Source organism: Argentina anserina, chromosome 3, assembly GCF_933775445.1.
Source record: "Argentina anserina chromosome 3, drPotAnse1.1, whole genome shotgun sequence".
Lineage (NCBI taxonomy): Eukaryota > Viridiplantae > Streptophyta > Magnoliopsida > Rosales > Rosaceae > Argentina > Argentina anserina.
This window is the reverse complement of record NC_065874.1, coordinates 9,813,796-9,836,345: the sequence shown is the minus strand read 5'-3', so window position 1 is coordinate 9,836,345 and position 22,550 is coordinate 9,813,796. Positions and strand designations below refer to the sequence as shown.

At 36.9% G+C, this 22,550-nt stretch overlaps 5 protein-coding genes across 7 annotated transcripts; 4 read left to right on the top strand and 1 right to left on the bottom strand.

The window, feature by feature from the left end:
• Positions 1-2,188: 2,188 nt before the first annotated feature.
• LOC126786855 (C2 domain-containing protein At1g53590-like) lies at positions 2,189-9,758 on the top strand. 3 transcript variants are annotated; one of them, XM_050512813.1, is made up of 13 exons: positions 2,192-2,886; positions 3,874-3,948; positions 4,257-4,400; positions 5,092-5,184; positions 5,285-5,416; positions 6,098-6,250; positions 6,367-6,408; positions 6,721-6,768; positions 7,066-7,114; positions 7,372-7,464; positions 7,583-7,766; positions 8,114-8,240; positions 8,403-9,756. In XM_050512813.1, the coding sequence occupies exons 1-13, from the start codon at positions 2,761-2,763 to the stop codon at positions 9,357-9,359; spliced, it is 2,223 nt and encodes a 740-aa protein (XP_050368770.1). In that variant the 5' UTR covers positions 2,192-2,760; the 3' UTR covers positions 9,360-9,756. The 3 variants fall into 3 exon arrangements, with proteins under 3 accessions (XP_050368772.1, XP_050368770.1, XP_050368771.1); XM_050512815.1 differs by lacking the exon at positions 3,874-3,948 and having other exon boundaries at positions 2,189-2,886; positions 8,403-9,758; XM_050512814.1 differs by lacking the exon at positions 6,721-6,768 and having other exon boundaries at positions 2,194-2,886; positions 8,403-9,754.
• A 326-nt stretch (positions 9,759-10,084) lies between these two features.
• On the top strand, positions 10,085-11,813 carry LOC126788347 (stemmadenine O-acetyltransferase-like). The gene is made up of 2 exons (XM_050514322.1): positions 10,085-10,115; positions 10,331-11,813. The coding sequence occupies exon 2, from the start codon at positions 10,345-10,347 to the stop codon at positions 11,704-11,706; it is 1,362 nt and encodes a 453-aa protein (XP_050370279.1). The 5' UTR covers positions 10,085-10,115; positions 10,331-10,344; the 3' UTR covers positions 11,707-11,813.
• A 1,168-nt stretch (positions 11,814-12,981) lies between these two features.
• LOC126788418 (stemmadenine O-acetyltransferase-like) lies at positions 12,982-14,526 on the top strand. Its single transcript, XM_050514408.1, has one exon. The coding sequence runs from the start codon at positions 13,091-13,093 to the stop codon at positions 14,420-14,422; it is 1,332 nt and encodes a 443-aa protein (XP_050370365.1). The 5' UTR covers positions 12,982-13,090; the 3' UTR covers positions 14,423-14,526.
• Positions 14,527-15,628: 1,102 nt separating this feature from the next.
• On the bottom strand, positions 15,629-16,363 carry LOC126787007 (NAC domain-containing protein JA2-like). The gene has a single exon (XM_050512952.1). The coding sequence runs from the start codon at positions 16,361-16,363 to the stop codon at positions 15,629-15,631; it is 735 nt and encodes a 244-aa protein (XP_050368909.1).
• A 1,024-nt stretch (positions 16,364-17,387) lies between these two features.
• On the top strand, positions 17,388-22,534 carry LOC126788893 (C2 domain-containing protein At1g53590). Its single transcript, XM_050514908.1, has 12 exons — positions 17,388-17,811; positions 18,128-18,202; positions 18,312-18,455; positions 18,715-18,810; positions 18,891-19,022; positions 19,861-20,013; positions 20,116-20,157; positions 20,490-20,538; positions 20,915-21,007; positions 21,097-21,280; positions 21,504-21,627; positions 21,782-22,534. The coding sequence occupies exons 1-12, from the start codon at positions 17,686-17,688 to the stop codon at positions 22,532-22,534; spliced, it is 1,971 nt and encodes a 656-aa protein (XP_050370865.1). The 5' UTR covers positions 17,388-17,685.
• The last annotated feature ends 16 nt before the right edge of the window (positions 22,535-22,550 follow it).

Sequence of the window (22,550 nt, the reverse complement as noted above, 5' to 3'; positions counted from 1 at the left end):
GGAGACCAAGTGAATTAATGGTGCTCGAGTGCACTGGATCAGGGGAGCCAGGTCTGCACAGTTCTTCATCAATGCTGATCCTTTCTGGTCCATCATTTTCTAACTAACTCACCAACCAAAATTAACTAACTCCATACTTCCATAGGTCCACAGACAAGTCATTAGGTCAGATGTAAAAGCTAATACTGTATGTTAATCTGGGTCCCATCTCTGCTTGGATTTCTTCTGTGTTTGGATTTGTTTGGATCTTTGAAACCATTGACTTGAGTAAAAATGATGTAATCGACTTATAACTATTGACATTCTTCCTCAATCCAACGGTTATATAAAATCCAAGCAAATCCAAACACAAAAAATCCAAGTAAAGAATGCAAATTCGTATTCTATATATTTGTTAGGATGATCGGTAGTTTCTTTGTTGAGTAATGTTCACTTGTTGAAAATAAGAGATACATGTTCACACTTCAGATCATCCTTAATGCAACTCATTTATAAGAAGTTTCTCACCGGCAAGTCTCACCAACTTTTCTGTTAATATGTAACGCCACTAGATCAATGTACTCATTTTAAGTAGTTGGCATCCTAAATGCATCTCCAGCAGAAAAACCAAACACACTTAAACCTATTTCATTCAAAAACGTAATTGGTAAAGGAATCTAAATATCTCTATGCCAGCTAGTATCTCTCTTATGGACATACTTTGACAAACAGGGTTTCTTTAGGATCTAAACATGGCAATATGCATTTCAGGGTTTCTTTAACCAGAACCCTTGAAGAGAGCCAGACCCAGTGAACTCAGATACTAGCTCAAGTCATTGGTTAAGCCTTATTAATCAAGTTCTGTTTACCCCATTTTATTAAGCTCCCAACAACTTCACGTCCGCATTACTATAAGGTTTTAGGACCTATCAACCCAATAGAGAAAAAGCCAATAAATAAAGAAACAAGCAAGGGAGAGTGACAAAGGTAGTGTCTTATAGAAACAAATCAATATTGGATTAAAGAAATAACATATTACTAATAAGTGCCGAATAACATATCGGTTACAAAAAAATCATTTCCTAATTTGATAGAGTAAATTATGACAAAAAATTACAAATAAAGACCACATAATGGCAAGCTGCCACATATTATATAGTATTTTATTTTTTTACTCTTCTTTAGCCCATCACATTTAAGAGAATTTCAAATTTAATCTCACTACCATATATCATATCTACACGTGTACATGTTACTGTTGACTAAAAAGCCACCTGATACTATCGACTAATAAACTATTTACTACTGTTGATTGAGAAACTAACTGCTATTGTTGAGTATAAAACTAACAGCTACATCTAATTAAGCAACTTGCTACCATTGAGTATGAAACTAGTTTCTACTATCAACTTGAAATGTGCTACTGTCGGCTGGAATTTACATGTTATTGTTGATTATGAATCTAGTTTATACTGTTGACTGAACAACTAACTGCTACTGTGGTTTTTGGTGAGCAAAATTCAAAATTTCAAAGTTTCTAAAAAAAAAATGTAATATGGTACTTAGATGAAGACCCATGACGTAATGAACAACTTTATATATTAGCTCTCCTCCAAATTACCACTGGTTTGGCCGGAAAATTTAAAATTGCCAGAAAAATACTAAAAAATGAGAAGATAAACTTGTTAGATATAAGAGTGATAGCTTGCTAACTTACGTGAAAATAATGGTAATTTAAACATTTCAGTATTAATTAATTAATCAAGTTTGGATCTACTCATTTTTGAGTTTATGCTTATGTCTTAATTCATATAAAAAATATAAAAAAATGAATTTTTAGTTAATTCAAATGTTATCTATAATAAATATTTTATTAAAGAAAAACAAATCAAACAAGTTGTGGGGTGGAACCGTGGAAGGCCAGAATCATGACTAGGCTGTGATAATGGTGCCGTGTCCAAACGGAGGCATGTGAGATTAAGATTAGCCTAGCATCCCTAATTGAGATTACTCGTTCAAATTGTTCAATTAACTTAATCCAACTTTGTAGAAAATTGATAATCGAAGAACAATCATGTATTGAATATCTATAGTTTAAATCCAAAATGCCGACACACGTATTTGACGTGGTTTATATACGTGCTAGTGTTTTTTGGGGAAAACCAGTCAAAACTGATTCATTCATTCATTCATTCATTCATTCATTCGTTCTCTCCTGCCCACCTTCCTATATTACTCTCTGCTTTCTTTACTTTCTCTTTTCTCTTTCTCTCTCTTGGTGCTTCTTCCTCTTCACCAGTTACTTCATCCTTACGGTTCGGTTTTGCCTGGAAAACACCAAACCATTTTCTCCCTGAAGCTTTCTTCCTCTACTTTGATCTCAATCAGCAGTTTCTGTTACATTCCATCTCCCCTTTGGGTTTTGCTCTCTTGGTTGGTCAATGCTGTTCTGGGTAACTGTAAAATCCAATCTTGCATTCTCAAGTGGTGATTTTCTCTTTTGGGTTCTGCTTCTTTTCTGGGTTCCAAGGGTTTTGGGGTTCAAAGGTTGCAGCCTTGGCATTTTCTTCCCATGTTTAGTTCTCAATTTGTGATCTTGTCAGGGAGTTGGAGACCAGTTTTGGGTTGAGTTGAAGTTTAGGGGCATGAATTCTTAGTTGTGTCTGTGAGCTTTGAAGTTGGAGACCAGTTTTGGGTTGAGTTGAAGTTTAGGGGCAGGAATTCTTAGTTGTGTCTGTGAGCTTTGAAGTGGGTGCCTTTTGGGTTCAAGAACAAGAAGAGATGGATATTACAGAGGTGACGCTGATACATCATGTGGGCATTGTGTTGGGTGTGCTTTGGTTGCTCTCTCAGTACAACTGCTGCCATGCATTTGCCTACTTTCTCTCTCTGATTTATCTCTTTGCAGTAAGCATCACTGTTTTCCTTTTAAACTTTGTTATCACTCATTGCTCATGGTAAGGTATCAGTTTTGTTCTAAGAGATTAAAGCAAGTAGAGAAAAGAATAGAAATTCTTTATGCCAGGAATTAGAATCAGTTTCGTTATACTTAGCACTTTGTAGATATTCATTTAAGGTTGTGGATTTTTTTTTTTTGGGTTGGATGGTCCCTATTGCAAAGTTCCTTTCTTTCAACTTTCGAAGTTTCAAGGATATTGACACGTAATCGAATGATTTAGAAAATGGAAAATTCCTCCTATGGTACCTAATGTATGAAAACGGACAATTTGGTACCTAAAGTTCTCAAATTTAAGCCATTTTGGTACTTATGTCAATTTTGACCATATTTTCAGGGTTCTTTCCGTCATCTTATCTCTACTTTACTTCATTTTTTCATAATACCTTCAAATTGCCTCTAAATTATCACTAAAAATTTGATAACTCATCAACTTAGTATATGTGATGATTTACGTATATAAATTTTCATAATATAGCTATCAATCTAAATTAATTTTAATTATAAGTAATTTAAAAAATATATTTTAATAAAAAGTACAATTGCATAAAGGAAATTTATTTCCTTTGCAAAAAAATAATTAGGATACAATAAGTATATTAAGAAAAAAAATTATTTTTGATATATGCGAAGTAGTTGCTAAGTGGAGTAGATATATCAATATAATTATCTCGAAAGAGGCCACAATTATAGGAAGAAATGAAGAAAAATGTGAATTTAATGTGTTTAGGGCTAGAATAACGAAAATAACCCTAAAAATATGATCAACATTGATAGAGGTACCAAAATGGCTTACAAATGAGAACGTCAGGTACCAAATTGTCCGTTTTCATACATCAGGTACCAAATTATCCAAGTAGCCATACTCTAGGTACCATAGGAGGAATTAACCCTTTAGAAAATGCTAAGAGGGACTATTTTGCTTGTGCTTTTGAAAGGTTCATGAGCGGTATGTTATGCGCTTGCGGAGGAAACTACAATTCGAAGAAAGAAAGCAGGGGAATCAGAGAAGGGTAATGTCTATATTTTTCTTGTGTTATTCACTTCATCACTGTTCTACTGATCAGTCCATGGATCAGAGGAGTCTCTGTTGATATTTTAGCGTTACAAATAATTTGTTTGCAAATAAGTGATACAAATTAAGAAGGACCACACAAGAAATGTTGTTGGATATAATGTCAGATTTGAGCTTTCATTATTTGCGCATTTTGTTAGTAAATTTACCTTTTCACCTCTCTGAAAATTATATTTGAGTTGCAATGCCGTGCTAAAACTTCTCTTTACCTTGTTCCTTTTTTTTTTGTCCTTTCCAAATTTTCAGGTACTTTCTGATTCTGAAACAGTGCGATGGTTGAACCATGCAGTTGAAAAGATATGGCTTATATGTATAGAACAGATTGTTTCCCAGAGAGTTCTTCTCCCTATCATACCTTGGTTTTTGGAGAAGTACAAACCATGGACCGTTGTAAGACTTCACCTTCTGATTTACATTACTCTGGTTTAGTTAATTCATTGATCTTAGAGTGGTCTTTTGGTCCAAAATACTCTCTTTACAAAAATCTTGGATTTTGGATATTCATACAAATTAATGTACTTAACTCTTTCCTCTATGGGTTCAAGTGTTAGTTTTAAATGCTTGATAATATTTGTCATATGAATATCTGGAGCTATTTTTACAATAACTGTTAATCAAATTTTGATTGTTTAATTTTTGACATTTAAATATTTAGATTTTTAACTACTCAGGATGAATTTTACTTGCTATAGTAAATGCTCACATTAAGTTAGTGGCAAAAACTTATTGTTCTATGTCGTATCAGCATCTTACAGTTGCATTTAGAATTTTGGTAATAGATAAAAATGATTAAAGGGGATTGTAAACAAATCTTGAATTCTGAGCTGAATTCTATTGTGGTTCACTTAAGCTAGCATATTTTTTGTTCAACTTACCATGAATCTTTATCTGGTGATACCTGTAAATTACTTCAACATTATTTGTGGAATTCAAACCATTTATTTACTTAGTGTGATTACTGTTTTTTTTAACGATTTCAGTATATTGATTTACCCTGAGTCCGATATTTTTTTATAGTGATTGTGGTTTGATAAAGAGTTAAAATTTTTATCTTTTAATGATGCTCATTCCATGTTTCCAGAGTAAAACTGTAATTCAGCACCTTTATTTGGGAAGGAACCCACCTATGTTCACAGAGATGAGAGTTCGTCAGTCTATGGGTGATGACCATTTGGTATGCTTTACTTTCTCCAGCATGCTGTCAATAGTTTCAGTGTTCTCGTTGCAGTGTTAAAACTCAGACAAGCTTAAGTATTACAGCCTACTGAATGCAGGTTCTGGAGTTGGGAATGAATTTTCTGACAGCTGATGATATGCTTGGAATACTTGCTGTCAAGCTAAAGAAAAGGCTGGGCTTTGGAATTTGGGCGAAGTTGCATATTACTGGCATGCATATTGAAGGGAAGGTAATAGTTTTACTATCATGGAGTTGATAATGTGATTTTTAGTCATTGGTCAGACAAAATTTTACTATTGTTTGATGTTTTCTACTCTTCAGTACTGATCACTTGAGTAAGTACTTGTAAGAATAGCCAACTCATATGTGCTTGGCGAGTTCTGAGCATTTGTACACCAAACAGAAATTTTCTTTTTGGGTAGCACTCTTGTTCTGGCTGGAACACTGGTGCATGCGCCTTGTTTGTTTGCCTTTATTGAGGTGTATATGCTTCTTTATTTGTTTGTGGTACATCCTATTACCTTATTATCTTTTTTGAAATAGTAGAAAACGTTTTTTTATCAGTTCTTGAACTGCATTGTTCTTAAACGCCTTACCGGTAGTTTATAACTTTATTATCACCATTCCAGTCAAATCACATGTAGTGGCTGCTATGATGCAATTTTTGTGCCCCCATTGAAAATTAGTTGTTGCGATTGGGTTCCCCCCCCCCCCCCCCCCCCTAATGTATAGTATTTTTGAAGTGTTAAAGATGCGACCTATGCTTTAATGTCTTACTGTCAAAAGGGTTGGTTTGTCTCCCATGTATAGCCAAATGAATAACCTTGTTTTCAGGGGAATAAAATGTTCACATGGACATGCACAAGCTGTTGTCATGTTAATTAAGCTGGTTTTCTTTTTGCTTTTGTAGGTCATGTTAGGTGTGAAGTTCCTTCGTAAGTGGCCTTTTCTTGGCCGTGTGCGGTTATGCTTCGTCGAACCTCCGTATTTTCAAATGACAGTGAAGCCTATATTTACTCGTGGGCTTGATGTTACAGAAGTTCCAGGGATTGATGGATGGCTGGTAATTCTTTCATCTGATTAAGCAGATAAATTCTGGACTGTTCTATCAACTCACACTATGTGCTTCCTTGTGTCTTTTCATTTCTGGCTTGCTCATTTGTTAATTCTGTTTTCCAGGATAAGCTTCTCTCAATTGCCTTCGAGCAGACACTTGTGCAGGTAAAATTTAGTACTTTGACACTCAAATATTCTAATTCTTTTTTATATTCAGTGGCTATGCTTTTAATGTTAAATGTGCATGTGAGACAACTCCTTGCATTTTGCAAATGAGGTCTTTGTGATTAGCCTAAGAGTCAGTGGCCTAAGATTTCATCTGTATCTGTTCTGAGTGCAACATTGATGACATATACTCATCATTTCTACTTCAGTAGGTAAAATGCTTTTACATCTACGCTTTGTATGTTTTCAAGCCTTTGTAAAATCTCATTTTTCTCTGAAAAATATGAAAAAATAAAAATTCTCCATCCATAGGTATTTGGTAAGCTTGTCTACATTGCCTTGAAGAAGACACTTATTCAGGTAAAGTTTTGAACTTTGCCGCTGCAAAATGTAGTTCTTCGATAAGACTTGGCCAGTGCAAAATGTAATTCTTTGATAACAGAAATCCCTCCATAGGTGTCAGATAACTTCCTATTGTTGAGGAGCTTGGTTTTTTATTTTTATTTCTAATGCGACTTACTTTATAGAATATAAGCTTCTTTATTTTTTTGAGGCTGATTTATATAGCATGAAAAACCAGCTTTGGTCGTTATAGTTGCATATGTCTGTCACAGGTATACACAAGGTTGTAAAATCTAATTATTAATATTTTTGCAGCCTAATATGCTGGTTCTTGACATGGAGAAATTCATTACACCGGAAGAGGGTAAGGATTAGAGAAATATATATTCTATATATTTTTTTACGTGAGCTTTGTCTTCACCTAGGAAGTGCAAGTATTTTCTCCATCCATGAAAGACTTGGCTTCTGATATGGTTTAGACTAATTGAAAGATATTCTTGAATTCATTCTCCTGAGAAAAGCTACTCAGTAATCATCCATCCTTTTCTTAGTGCAGTAGTCATCGATCTCTCTTTGGCTGTCAAATGTTAGACTAATAGTATGTGTTCCTGTGTATGACAGAAAATTGGTTCTCTGTGGATGAGAAGGAGCCTGTTGCACATCTCAAAGTAGAAATTATTGAAGCATCCGAGATGAAAGCCTCTGACTTGAATGGTTAGTTAGTTTGGTATTTTTTTTCTCCCCGTGCAAATTTTTTGTTTTGTTTTTGTATTCTTTTTCAACTACACTAAAGCTACTAACACGAAATAAAAATTTTTAATATTTTTTTCAGGCTTTGCTGACCCTTATGTGACGGGTCAATTTGGCGTTTACCAATTCAAAACTAAGATACGGAAGAAGACGCTGAACCCAAAATGGTTTGAGGAATTTAAGATCCCGGTTATTACATGGGATTCACCTAATCTGCTAGCAATTGAAGTTCATGACAAAGACATCTTTGTTGATGATACCCTTGGGTTTGTTTCTGAACTTCCTTAGCTCGTTATGCTTTCTAGTTGTCAAATCATTTTCAAACAGTACTGCTATGATGACGTAATACTGATCCAGAGATCTACTAAACAGTGATGTCCCTCTCCACCTCTACAATCACATTTTCTTATTAAATTAGTTTAATGTTTTTAAGGTTTTATCCATAGTGCAGGTTTTCAATTTTAGTTGTTGTGATTACAAAACTTTACACAAAGTATCAAGAATCCAAACCAATGATATCAGTGTCCTTTATTTTGTATTTCTTCTTTTTCTGATTTGATTGTCTTGATTGTTGCTTTAATTTGTAGGACTAATACTCTTTCTCTATATTCAGAAACTGTTCCATTAATATCGGTGACCTTAGGGATGGTGTGAGACATGACATGTGGTTGCCTCTTCAGAGCATCAAAACAGCAGGGAGGCTGCATCTTGCAGTAACTGTACTTCAAAACAATGAGGAGGTACCTTTTATTTCATTCAAGCGGTTGTATTGATTGGTTATATTAGGAAATGAAAGTGCAGAGAGTTATAACTCTATCTAGCTTTTGGAGAACTTAAAATTCACTGTTGCATAAAATGCTCATTTTTGCATTCCAATTATTTGACTTGAGGTACATATGCAGCGCAGTGAACCTCAAGGTGTTCAGGAATCGGAAATGCCAAATATGGAAGATAGAAGAAATTCCTTTTCCAGTGAGACTGCTAATAAAACTTCCTTCTCGTCTGTATCATCTGAGAAATCTCCTAGGGTGACAGATAATTATGAGCCGATAGATGTTGAAGGGCAAAAAGAAACGGGCATATGGGTCCATCACCCAGGAAGTGAGGTTTCACAAACTTGGGAGGCTAGAAAAGGAAAGGGTCGACGTCTGAGTACTCAAATTCAAGGGAAGCGCAATGGCAGCAGCGGCACTGATCAGGATAATAAACGTCCAATGCAATCAGTTCGCCAGGGTCTACGCAAACTTGGTTCAGTATTCCAGAAGAATCCCAAAACGGAGGACAGTTCAAGCAGTTTCACAGAGTCTGTCCAAAGCTCGGGTACTCCACATGTCAATTTACGGGCAGTTAATGGTAAGGACATTGCAGTAAAATTTGTTGTGGAAGATGATATGTCTGGTAAAGTTTCAAAAGACGGGGCTTCAAATTCTGGTGAGAGTAGCGCAGGTAGCCCAGAAAAGCGCAAAGCGAAAGGCATGGCAAAGAGTTTCTTTAAACAAGCTGAAAGATCAGTAAAACATGCACTTTCACGTAAAGGTTCTAGAAAGTCACAGACTGATTCCTGCGAAAGAGAAATTATAGCAGATTCCTCTGACGACGATGATCCTCCTCCCTCCCCAATGGTTGCAATGATATCAGTTGTCTCTAGGGATATACCTCATTCCCCTATAAATGATTCGTTCACGTCAGATGAGCATTTAGATCAGCCGCTTGCAAGTGCATTAAGTAACATTTCAGAGGGCACCGAGGACCCGGAGAGGAAGGTTGAACCTGAAGACACAGAAAAGATGCTTGAGAAGCCGGATAATCCTAAAAAATATAACAAGCTAAGTGATGCTTTAAAAGTTGAAGCTAGGTGATGCAGATTCAAAGAGAAAGATACAAAATTGTGACAGAAATTGTTGTTAATCGCTCATACTAAAGAATTAGGTTTGCATGTTCAGGCACATATCGATATTCATTTCTGAACTACCTACCCAAATCTGTACTTCCATTTTTAGGTTTGGGAATCATGTTCATGTGTAAGAGATCTAGCTTTTCTGTTCCACCGTGAATAGAGATCAGCTTGTACATAGGGTATGGGGAATTGAGGCAGGCTGATCTTTCATTTTTTGTAGTTTGTTGGAGCACTTAGAGAAAAAAGTTGACTTACTGTGGAAAATATTCCATATGTATATGAAGTCGTCTACACGTGTTGATTGTGGGTGTAAACTTATCGTTGTATGAGTATTTGTTAAAGGAATATGAGTATTTGTTACAATAAATTATCTACTATAATAAAACGAGCATCCCACAGTTTCACGACTATTACCGATTTTTGAAGTACTAAAAGCAAAAAGATCGAAACGTTCTTGGCCATTAAGGCCCATTATTGAATCATGTTTAGTAGGTTTGACGTACCACATGGCAGTACTCTAGCTAATAGGAAGTCTCTTTGTAATTCTAGTGGTTTGTCCTAAACGCAAACCTTCTCTTGTAATAGAGTCCGAGTCATTACAAGGCCCGATTTTGTGAGCTTTCAAGATGGAAAACCATAGATCAGTAGAGCCTTGACTAATGTTACGTGCGTGGTAATCTCGCCGGATCATGTTTTAGTTTGGTTCCTGCGGGCCTCGGTTGGTGGCTGCCTTGCCCTTCCCTAATTCAAATATCTGTTGTTCTTAAAAAAATTCTCACTCCATCCTAACCCCTTAACTTTAGCATATAAATAATATAGTCTATCTGTAAAGATTTACGACGGCCCAGGCCATTATCTCTGAAGTGCATGTGAATTATTGCTAAGCACTGTGTGCCATTCTTTATATTGAGTGTTTTTTGTTATGAAATTCAGGTGGTGGAGTTAGCATGATGGACTTGGAGATGAAGGTTGAAGTTATTCACAGAGAAAGAATTAGACCAATCTCTCCAACTCCTCACCACCTTAGAGTTTTCAGCCTCTCAGTTTTCGATCAGTTTTCTCCTGCAGTTCATTTCCCATTACTTCTTTTCTACCCCAATAACATTGAACCTTCTGAGGTCAATAATATTGATCCACAATGTTCGGTAGTTGAAAGAACCAAGCTTCTGAAAAGATCACTCTCTGACACCCTAACTCGCTTCTACCCTTTTGCAGGAACAATCCACGATCATGCTTCAATCTGTTGCAATGACCAAGGAGCTGTGTTTCTTGAAGCTCAGGTCAACTGTTCCATGTCAAGGGTCCTTAACGAACCCGATCTTGAGTTACTAAAGGAGTTGATTCCGAAGTTAGAATCTATCAGTGAAGGAGAAACAGGCTATGATCTTCTAAATATTCAGGCCAACTTCTTCGAGTGCGGTGGGATCGCAATTGGATTCCACGTTTCACATAAGATGATTGACGCCTACACACTCAGCAAATTCATCAATAGTTGGGCTGCAGCAACTTCCCTTGGCTTTAGTACCAGTGACCATAACGTAGTCCTTCCTTCATATCAATATCTTGGTGCAGCTTCTCATTACCCGCCACTGGCATTGTTCGAGCCCCCGCCGCAGTTTGGGGAACTTGCTAAAGAGAAGTGCATAACAAAGAGGTTCATGTTCGAATCCTCAAAAATCGCATGTCTCAAGTCTGAAGCTGCCAGTGCTGCAGTGAAAAATCCCACGCGCGTCGAAGTCGTGTCAGCTCTGATTTGGAAAACTGCTATGAGAGCATCAAGTGCGAACTCGTGTTCTGTTAGACCGTCATCAACATGGTTACAAATTGTGAATATGCGGAATATAATTACGCAGCCGTCTGCTGAGAACTTGATGGGAAACCTTTTGGGATTCTATGCAGCAACATCAACGAGAGAAGGTGAAAGAAATGATGATCTTCAGGGCTTAGTTGCTGCAATGAGGAAGGGGTCTGAGGAACTTAAGGTGAAGTATGGTACTAAATGTGTAAGCGGGGAAGATGTAAGTAAACTCTTGATAAAGTATGGGGAGCAGATGCAAAAGAATGACGTAGAGTGCTATTGTTCTACCAGTTGGTGCAGGTTTCCATTCTATAAAGCCGATTTTGGATGGGGAAAGCCATTGATGAGTATTCCTGCTACTATTGAACTCAAGAATTTGATCACGTTGATGGATACGAGTGATGGAGGTGGCATAGAAGTGCGCTTGACTTTGAAAGAAGAGGACATGGCCATGTTTGAAAACAATGAGGAGCTACTCGCATATGCTTCTATAAATCCGACTCTCACCTAGTGTCGTCTAAAACAAAAGGCCTCCTCTTGTGCTTGATGTATTCCTATTACTAGCAATCCCTGTTTCAAGTTTCACCTCTGGTTCTCAATGTGACAAAACTTGAACTACTAAACAGTAAACACTGCCTAGCTTGCCTTTTCGAACTTCTTTTTCTATTTTCCGAATAATTTCTTTCTCATTTTAATTTTGACATTAATCCAAGATTATAGTCAGTCTTTCTAGGATGGAGAAACTCTTGAGTTAATTAGGTTTTTGAGATGATTTTTTTTTTTTGGAGATGACTGATGAAATCCAACCCTATTTTTATACACATTCTATGTGACTATCTAAATATTATCAGTAGTTGGTTTTGGTCGTGAAATAAACACAAATTACTCTCGATGTGTAGCGTATCCTGTTAGCTTTTGATCATTTTCTAAAATCAAACACTTGATTTTGGAAGTTGGGGTTGGTGAAGGTGGATGAAGGTCCTTATCTTAAAGGCTCAAAAGATTAAAGTAGATAAGGGTATATGGGATAAGCAGGACTATACATTAATTAATACATGATAATGATTAATTGAAAAGTATTACACTCCCACTCAAGTGTTAATTCTAATATTATAAATATTAGAACAGTACTCGAATCGGAAAGAGAATATGCTCCTGTCCGAATTTATTAAGAAAAATAGGAAAAAATTGCAACTAACAAGAAAATGAGGCCACACATACGATGATAGGAACGTACTTAAACATAAACTTATGCAAAACACTATAAAGTATAAACAAGAGAGACGTGTTTGAAAGTTCGGGAGATTCAGTTCATCTCGTTAACAATAAATGGAAAAAAAAAAGAGGAGCATTCACCATGTCATGACATGCTTGTATATATTAGCAAGAGGGCAGTCAGTTGATGATTCCCCTCTCTATCTCGATCTCTCTCTCAAATTATGAAAACATTTTGATTAGTTGGACAGAGTACTAGAATAACATATTTAATTTCACAATTTGAGTCAATTGAGTGGTGTTGCTATAAAACATTAAAACTTCGCAAAAACTGTCATCACCCACCCCCACCTATATAAATAGTACTTAGTTTACTGAACTTGTGACAAGAAAGTTTCGCCGGCCTGGAGCTGGTGAGAATGAACAGCCACCAAAGCTGAACTCCTTCTATTGGCCTCTAGTGCAGCCATGTTTTTGACTCAATGAATTATATATATTATTAGGCTGGAGGCCATATAAACAAATTAAAATCTTTTCATTATTCTCAATATAACCCATAATTAACTTTGCCTTTGATTTGGCCATTAATTATTGGCACCCTGATGACTTACAGTTTGCTCTCTATTTTTATATGGGGTGTTCAGCTATACGTTATGAAAGAGAGGTAGTAAAGCTACAAGATGAGCTTAGAGGTGAAAGTTGAAGTTTTTCACAATGAAAGAATTACACCCTCCTTTTTAACTCCTCACCACCTTAAAAGTTTCAGCATCTCAATTTTGGATCAGTTTTCTCCTTCAATTCATTTCCCCGTGATTCTCTTCTATCCCAACACTAATGATATTCATGAGGTCAATAATATTGATCATCAATGTCTGGTTGTTGAAAGAACCAAGCTTCTGAAAAGATCACTGTCTGAAACTCTATCTCGCTTCTACCCCTTTGCGGGAAGGATCCAGGGTCAAGCTTTAGTCTGTTGCAATGACAAGGGAGCTATGTTTCTTGAAGCTCAAGTCAACTGTCCCATGTCAAGGGCTCTGGACAATCCCGATCTTGGTTTTGTAAAAGAGTTGCTACCTAATTTACAATATGCTGAAGGAGACTCTGGCCATGATCTGCTACTAGTCCAGGCCAATTGCTTTGAATGCGGTGGAATAGCGATCGGGTTCAACATTTCACATAAGATCATTGATGCCTTCACACTTAGCACATTCCTCAACAGTTGGTCTGCAACTTGCCATGGTCTGCAACTTCCTCCGCATCAATATGTTGGTGTAGCTTCTCGTTTCCCCGGACTGCAGTCGTTCAAGCCACAGCTACGAGTTCTGAAGATTTCTACAGAAAGGTGTATAACAAGGAGACTTCTGTTTGAATCTTCAAAGATCGAGTCTCTAAAGACCAAAGCTGCAAGTGCTGCCGTGCAAAACCCTACTCGAGTTGAAGTTGTGTCAGCACTGATATGGAAATGTGCGATGAAGGCATCAACTTCAAACTCGGATTCTGCTAGACCATCATCTTCTGCATGGCTGCAAACTGTGAACATGCGGAAAATATTGGCTCAACCTTCTGTGGAGAACTTGATGGGGAACCTTTTGGGGTTCTTTCCAGCAATATCAAGGAAAGAGGAAGGTGAGGTTGATTTTCAAGGCTTGGTTGCTGCAATGAGGAAGGGATTCGAGGAACTTAAGGTGAAGTTTGGTACTGACGGTATTGGGGTGGACGATGTAAGTAGACACCTGCAAGAGTATGGAGAATTGTTGCAGAAGGATGATTTAGAGTGTTATTGCTCTACCAGTTGGTGCAGGTTGCCATTTCATGAAACTAATTTTGGATGGGGGAAGCCATTGATTAGTTGTCCTGCAATGGTAGATCTCAAGAATTTGACTACGTTGATGGATACCAGTGATGGGAGTGGCATAGCAGCGCGCGTGACTTTGAAAGAAGACGACATGGCCATATTCGAAAACAATGAAGAGCTGCTTGCATATGCTTCTGTAAATCCCGGTGTCGTATAGGACTACAGGCTACAACAAGAAGCCTCTCTTTTGTGCTTCTTAGATGATGTTTCAAACTTTCAATTATGTTTGTCTGTGACATTACTTTATGAAATAAATATTTCCAATTGTTGTGCGGAGTAACAAACAACAATATTGATATGGAACAATAAAGAAAAGAAAACACAATGACACAATGATTTATAGTGGTTCACCCAATCAATGTGATTGAGCTACGTCCACTCTTGGAGCCGGCAAATATTCCACTATGATCAAATATGAGAAACAAACAACTAGAGTTAATAATAACTCTCTCCACCAAAACCCAATACACCCAAAACTATTAGTTCTCTCTTTAATCAATGGAGAAGAAAAGTAATACTTACTTCTCAATTACAATATATAGCAGCCCCAACAACTAAGCTCTTAAAGCTTCAAATTTGGATAGCTACGTCACCACCACCAAGAAAAAACACAGTAGGAGTATTCAAGTATATGGCTGCAATTATGCTTCTCTTCATCTCTTTTCTAACCCACTGTGCGGCTGCTTAGAAAAGCTATATATATATATATATATATATATATATGTCTTCAAGGTATAATTAACCTAGGACATGTGCTGCTCACATTATCAACTTGGGCAAAATCCACTATGTGTAAGCCAACACCGACATCAATTCTATATACAGTTCGTATATGCTATTTCTATAAGTCCTGCCTACCCGGCTTTATTCTTTAATTCTCATCTCAACTTTCCTGGATATGATCGTCTCCCTCTAACTAAATTAATTAAACGTTCCCTAATTAAGTAATTAAGATAGCTAAAGAATTGAAGGTAGAAGTCATCGAGGAAAAGTCTAAGCTAATTAATTAAACGTACTGCGACAATCAATTAGAGATAACTGAGTTTAATCTCTAAAATTGGTAATACAAATTTAACGTATCACACTATCATGGATCATGGATATGCAGGCCGGTTGGCTCGCTTAATTAGTATGTGAGCTTCCCTTAGATCGATTGTCCTCGCTGAAGTGTTATGTAGAGTTTGGCCTTTTCCGGCTGTTGATGGAATTAATTAATACATCCAATGAATTTATACTTTAAAAAAATTAATATATATATATATGATTTCTATTTAATTTTATCAATTTACTGATCACTTGAAAAAGTCACATTGAATTCTTCATAATTAATTTCAGCAGATAATAATCCGTTTCTTCCGATCGATTACTTTTTCGTAGCCTGCACAGCAATCTTTTTCTTCAGGTATTCCTCAAACTGTTTCGCAGCTTGATTGAGCGTAAGTAGGTCTGTTATTTGAGTAGTACTACTGGTCTGTACAGGTTGTTTAACGAAGTCAGGTTCATGATGGTCTGAGTGGTCTTCATCTTCCAAATCATCACCATTGTCGACATCTTCTGATTCTTTACCCTCTTGTCCTTCTTCTTTTGGATCTTTCGCCGGTTTATCATTCTTTCTAAGAATACAAAGAACATAATCCTTTGCTTTACGTTTGTCACGCAGTAAAGATGCATCTAGTTCAAACTCGTGCATGAGCCACCGAGCATTGTGCTCCGACGCCTCCGAGCCCGTCTTTTCGTAATGAAATCTTCTTCTCTTGCCAATAACCCTCCAAGAAGCCGAAAGTACATTCTTCGCGGCGTCTTGGCCTTTCCAGGTGCCGCCTTTGCCGATTGTTCGGCTTTTGCGCCTGCTCTTCAGAGTCTTGATCTTGTTTTGAGTAATGAAGTAGAGGTCTTTTCTATCTTTGTCTTTCTCTGATGTTCCATTGAAATTTTCCCATATCTCCCATGGTTCTTGATCCCCATAGAGATCGCAGAAAGGAACAAGCCCTTCGGGAAAGTCTTCTCCGTCGAGTTTGGGACGAAGGTAATGAACAAGGAGTTGCTCTGTGTCAGGTCTAAACCTGTAGCCCGGAGGAGGATCATCATGAACTGCCATGGAATTTATATACCAAAGATCGAATACAAAGTGTGCTAGCTTTGTTTTCTCGTTTTCTGGATATAGTTCCTAATTTTTGGTGCGAAGAGGGTTCATGTAACTTATAGAATCTTTAGCTACAAGAAACCTAGCTAGATCGAATCCGTATCGAAGAAGAATAATTAAATTTTCAATGAAAATACTCAAAATAGCCCTAGGATAGATCGAGAAATCGATAAGCACCGTCCATTTTAAGAAATCTTATTAAAATCGATCAACACCGTCAAATTACTGAAGCATAATGATGTATCCGTGTACAATCGCGTACGGGAACCAACCAATTGTTAGTTAAAGTGAAAGAGACAGAGACGTCGTACTCGTGTACATGGCATGCCCTGTACACGTGGCGCGCAAATATCAGTTTCAGAAGAGTTTCAAAAACTATATGCACGACTTCAAAAAAGCACATCTCATCCGATAGTCAAGATTTTATAATGGATTGAATTAGAAAAAAATTATAATTATTTATAAATTATATATATAAATTTAAGATGTATTAAGATTTAAATTTTAAATTTTTATACTAAAAATTAACTAGATATATAAATTCTTTAATAATTTGAAATGCGCTACGCCACCTACGTCTTTGTCTTCATGTTTATGCTCCGAATTGGCTCTCTCCTTCTTTCCTTCCTCTTCTGCCACGTTACTTCCCGCCGGTTACCTCATTGGTAACCCAAACGGTGCCGTTTTCACACATTTGTAATCTGAATATGATCATCTGATCACACCCAGCAACGCACACCATAACACGATTCTCTCCCGAGTCTGCTCCTATCGGTTTTCTTGTTTGTACATTCACTACATTGATATCTTCCATCTCTGTACACCTCTGTTTTTGTTTTACAAATTTTGGTTTTCTGGTATGTGAAAATATTAGGCCCTTGGTTGATGTAAATGTCCGAAATGTGTGGAAGTTCTGAAGTAATAGATTTTTGGTGATTTTCCTTTCTGGGTTTGGTATACACACACACATATATATATATATATATATATATATATATATATATGTGGCGTCTGATAAGTTTTTTAGCCTAAGGATTGAATCTTGGGATCCCCTTCCTTGTTTTTCTTAATGCCTTTCATGCTGTGAATGTGTGTGAAACTGTTCTGTTCAATTTACTATTCCCGTTTTTCTGAGTCGGTTAAGGGTGGTTGTAAAGTGTAAATTACCCAGCAAAAAAGACAAGCTAGAATAGAACAAGGAAAGAAAACAATTCTGCAATTGGGGTTTTCCTCTGTTTGTATGAGCTACAAGGAGGTTTTAGTTTGAAGAAGAAGAAATGGACATTTCGGAGAGTTCAATCTTACACCATGTGGGATTTGTGTTATTTGTGCTTTGGTTGCTTTCTCACTACAATTGCTGCCACCCAGTTGCCTACTTTGTCTCTCTGATCTATCTCTACCTGGTATGGATTACTTCTGTTTCATTAATCTTTATGTTTTGTTCATTATTGTTAAATTTAGCTTGTTCTTTAGGATAAGAGGTAGTTGAACTGTTTCTTTATGCTACGAGATATAATTATGCACATAATTGTGGGCTGTTTGTCTCGTCAAAGGGTATATATGAAACATCTGGTTGCTGGTATTAGCTTCAACATTGGCTCTACCCTTTTCTCTTTGTTGTCGATATGTTGTTTGTCTTGTTTCATTCTGTATTTGGGAGTGATAAAAGGTTTGTGCTATTGGAGTCCTTACTTAAACCTGTTTTTTTACTCCTGCCAGATTCATGAGCGGTATGTTACGAGATTGAGAAAGAAACTACAATTTGAGGAAAGAAGACAGTCTAATCAGAGAAGGGTATTATTAATTTATCCTCTTCTTGCGTGCCAGGTTTTGCTAAATAGTCTGTATATTCTACTGTTGGTAATATTTCGCTTTTACTTTGTTGCCTTTTCCAATTCTTCAGGTACTCACTGATTCTGAAACATTGCGATGGTTGAACCAAGCACTTGAAAAGATATGGCCTATATGTATAGAACAGATTGCTTCACAGAAGATTCTCCTCCCTATTATACCTTGGTTTTTGGGGAAGTACAAACCATGGACTGCCGTATGACATTACCTTCTCAGCTATATAAGTTGAATCTTGTCTGTTCAATTGTATCATTGGTTTACATTGAGTACAAAAACTATTTGTAAATGTTTGGTAATTGGGGGAAAACAGAATTAAGGTTTGTCGTGATTTCACTGATTTTGATCACTTTCTTGAATAGATGGCTAGCTTCAGCTGCACGTCATTATAACCTGTTATCTAGTTGTGTTGATTACACTTTTTCCACTATTGACGACAATTGAATATACAATTGCAGAAGGAAGCAGTAGTTCAACACCTTTACTTGGGACGAAATGCACCTATGCTCACAGATATCAGAGTTATTCGACATTCTAATGATGATGATCACGTGGTATGATTTTCATCATCCATAGTGAATCAATAATTTCATGTCTTCTTTGTGGCTGAGTCACTATAGTTTACTGAATGCAGGTTTTGGAGTTGGGACTGAGTTTTATGACAGCTGATGATATGATTGCAGTACTCGCTGTGAAGATGAGGAAAAGACTGGGTTTTGGCATGTGGGCAAAGCTGCATATTACAGGCATGCATGTTGAAGGCAAGGTATGTGTTGACTAACATGTAGCTTGAATTGAGATCTCTAAGGTAATTTAAAATTGAGTGATTGTGGCAAGACAATATCTTGTTTGATTAAATTATGTCAAGCTTATAGAAACATAGAAGCTACACATGCTTTTTTCCCCATGTGGCACCTCCATCCAATTTTCATATGATTGATAATTGTAATTCCCTATTTCTGATTAGTTTGTGCCTTAGTGTAATTCCTTATAAGCTTAGCTAATTGCTTTGTTGTATGTATAAAAAGCTAAATTTCTTCTTTGAGGTCTAAAATATGTTGCTTATACGTCTGCTGCTTCTTTTCACATGTACAATCTTTCTTCTGAAGTATAGAAGTACAATTTTATCTGTACAGCTACCTTTATAGTGCATTCTTTCTAAAACCTTAGCTCTCCGTAAGTTACTGAAAGTGTATCACCATTTCATTCAATCCTATTGTTCAATTTACATGATGACATGCTTCTTTACCGTAATTGAAGGAACAGCCGAGTAGTAATTTAGATAAACTGATTCATTGTGTAAACCAGGGGGTAGTTTGGCTGGCTGACTTTGCCATTCCGATCACATATTATTATTATTATTTATATTTCTTATTTGATTTGGAAGTTCAAACATAATTCTTTTCTCACTTTGGAAACATTGCCAATGATGATGTTTACTCTATTTTGTTTTAGTTAGAAATATGTTTTATGTTGCCTATTGAATCTGTCTAAAAGATGTAATACCAACAATATTTGGAATTTACATGCCTTAGTTGCAGAAAAATAAAATCACAAACTGCTGTTATCTTCTGATTGTGCAACTTTTATCCTTCTTTTTGCAGCTTTTGATTGGGGTCAGGTTTCTTCGTAAGTGGCCTTTCCTTGGCCGTGTGCGGATATGCTTTGTTGAACCTCCATATTTTCAGATGACTGTCAAGCCTATTTTTACACATGGCCTTGATGTTACTGTACTTCCAGGAATTGCAGGGTGGCTGGTAATATATCGTCACATTGAAGCAGATTTAATTCTGACTTCTATCTATACACCATCTTTATGTCTCTGTCTGACTTTCTCTTTTGTTTGTTCTGTCTCACAGGAAAAGCTTCTTTCCATTGCCTTTGAGCAGACCCTTGTAGAGGTATTATTTTCTTATATGTACATTCTTTATTGTGCAATGGATTTTCTATACGAAACCTTTGTATCTTGCCTGGTTTTGAATGAAATGTCTTGGGATGCCTCCCCTACTTTTGCGGATACCTTGGTGTGTTCATTTCTCTGTTTTTTAATGATATGTTTCATATATCCGAAGTTCTATAAAGTATCTGGCAGTGCAGTAAAATGTTTTAGATTTGATTTACGTGATCTCTTAGAGAATGACCAAACAATGGAGTTTCTTTAGTTGATGCAGCTTCATCTTTCATCTATACTATTGGTGAAGTGTTTTAATATTACTATTAATTATCCTTGCAGCCAAATATGCTGGTTGTTGACATGGAGAAATTCGTCTCACCACAGCAAGGTAACAGGAGAAATTTATTTCTGGATACTTACTATAAGTTTCTAGAATGTTTAAACTTTATACCCAAATCTTTGTTGCAACAATCACCAACTGTTTATTATATTCCAATTTTGAAATTTTTAAGAAATCAGTAATATTAAGATACATGTCAGTATCAACCTATTTCACAATCCCAGAGGCTGGAGCAACAGAAATATGCGAATTACTTCATATAAATGTCACAACAGCATTTTCCGTAGTCTTCCTTTTGGAATGAGGGAAAAACATCATGTTTCCTGGGAGTTTATTTTTAGCTTCTATTTCACTTGCATACCTGTCTCTCTTCCTTCTCTCCGAGGTCAGTTTTTAAATGATTCTACTTTTATTTGACTGACAGAGAGTTGGTTCTCTGTGAATGAGAAGGAGCCTCTTGGACATGTTAGAGTGGAAGTCATTGAAGCATCTGACATGAAAGCTGCAGATCTAAATGGTTAGTTTTGAACTTTATACAGTCAGCTTTTTCTATTTCCACAGCATAGTCTGTTTTTGAATCTCAAATTATTCAATATGTATTTTCAGGATTTTCTGATCCTTATGTCAAGGGTCAGTTGGGCCTCTACCGGTTTAGGACCAAGGTACAAAAGAAAACACTGGCTCCAAACTGGCATGAAGAATTCAAGATCCCCATTATTACATGGGATTCATCTAGTGTGCTATCTATTGAAGTTCTTGACAAGGACCGGTTTGTGGATGATTCCCTTGGGTGTGTTCCTGAACTTATTTAGAGGTCATTAATTGCTAATCGGTATTCAGGAGTCAATGAATGAAGCACATAGGGATACCATAATATGGGCACGCTGTAGATTAGGGTGCAATCCAACTTAATTCTAACCGATGTTTTTGTTTGTTAGTTTTGGTTTTGCCTCGTTAAGTTGTTTATTAGGTCAGCTTTTGTTTTTGGTCTAACTTGCATCATACTGTATCAGATCGTGCTCCATTAACATTGATGAGTATAGGGATGGCCAGAGGCATGACTTGTGGTTGCCTCTTCAGAATATCAAAACAGGAAGGCTTCATCTCGCAGTAACTGTGCTGGAGGATAATCCTAAGGTACTTCTGACATCCTCTCGACTTTATGGTCTACTAACAAGGGTAATGGAATCAAAAGAATTCATAGGTCTAGGTTCTGGATAAATGAGAATTTAATCACAGGTTGGTCCAGTGTGTACTTTGGCTTGGACTTGAGCGTGTTATGTGTATGCAGGGTGATGATAATCCAAATGTTCAGGAAACACCAAATGTGGAAGATGAAAGGAGAAGGTTTGCCAATGACACTAGTAATAAAAATTCCTTCTCATCTGCATCATCAGAAAAGTTTGACAAATGGGTAGATAACTTTGAGCCAATTGATGTTGATGGGCAAAGAGAGACTGGTATATGGGTCCATCACCCAGGAAGTGAAGTTTCACAAACTTGGGAGAGTAGAAAAGGAAGGAGTCGGCTCCTTGATAATGAGATTCAGAATGATAGTTTTGGCCACAGTTCAGTCACCTCTGTCTCCCCAGATAATGATGACGGTGGCACTGAAAAGAATCAGGAGGATAAACGTGGGATGAGAACAGTTCGCAAGGGTCTGAACAAGATACGATCAGTATTCCACAAGAATTCTAAAAAGGAGAATGGTTCAAGCAGCTTTAAAGAGACAGTTCCAGCTGGACATGCTAATCTTCAGGAAGTTAGTGCAAAAGATGTTGCGGTAAGATTTATCGTGGAGGATGATCTTTCCAACCCTCAGGGGGGTAAGGGTTTGAAGGAAGGGGTTGTCAGTACTGGAGGGAGTGGTTTAGAGGAAAAACACAAGGCTTTAGACAAGGCAAAGAGTTTCCTTAAACCTGCAAAAAAATCTCGAGATTTTAGGAAGTGTCAAAGTGATTCTTATAAAGGGAGGGCAAGCAGAACTTCAGAAGACTTCAACTCTTCTGGTGAGGATGATACCTCTCCAAAACAGTTGAAATGATATCAGTTGTTTCAGG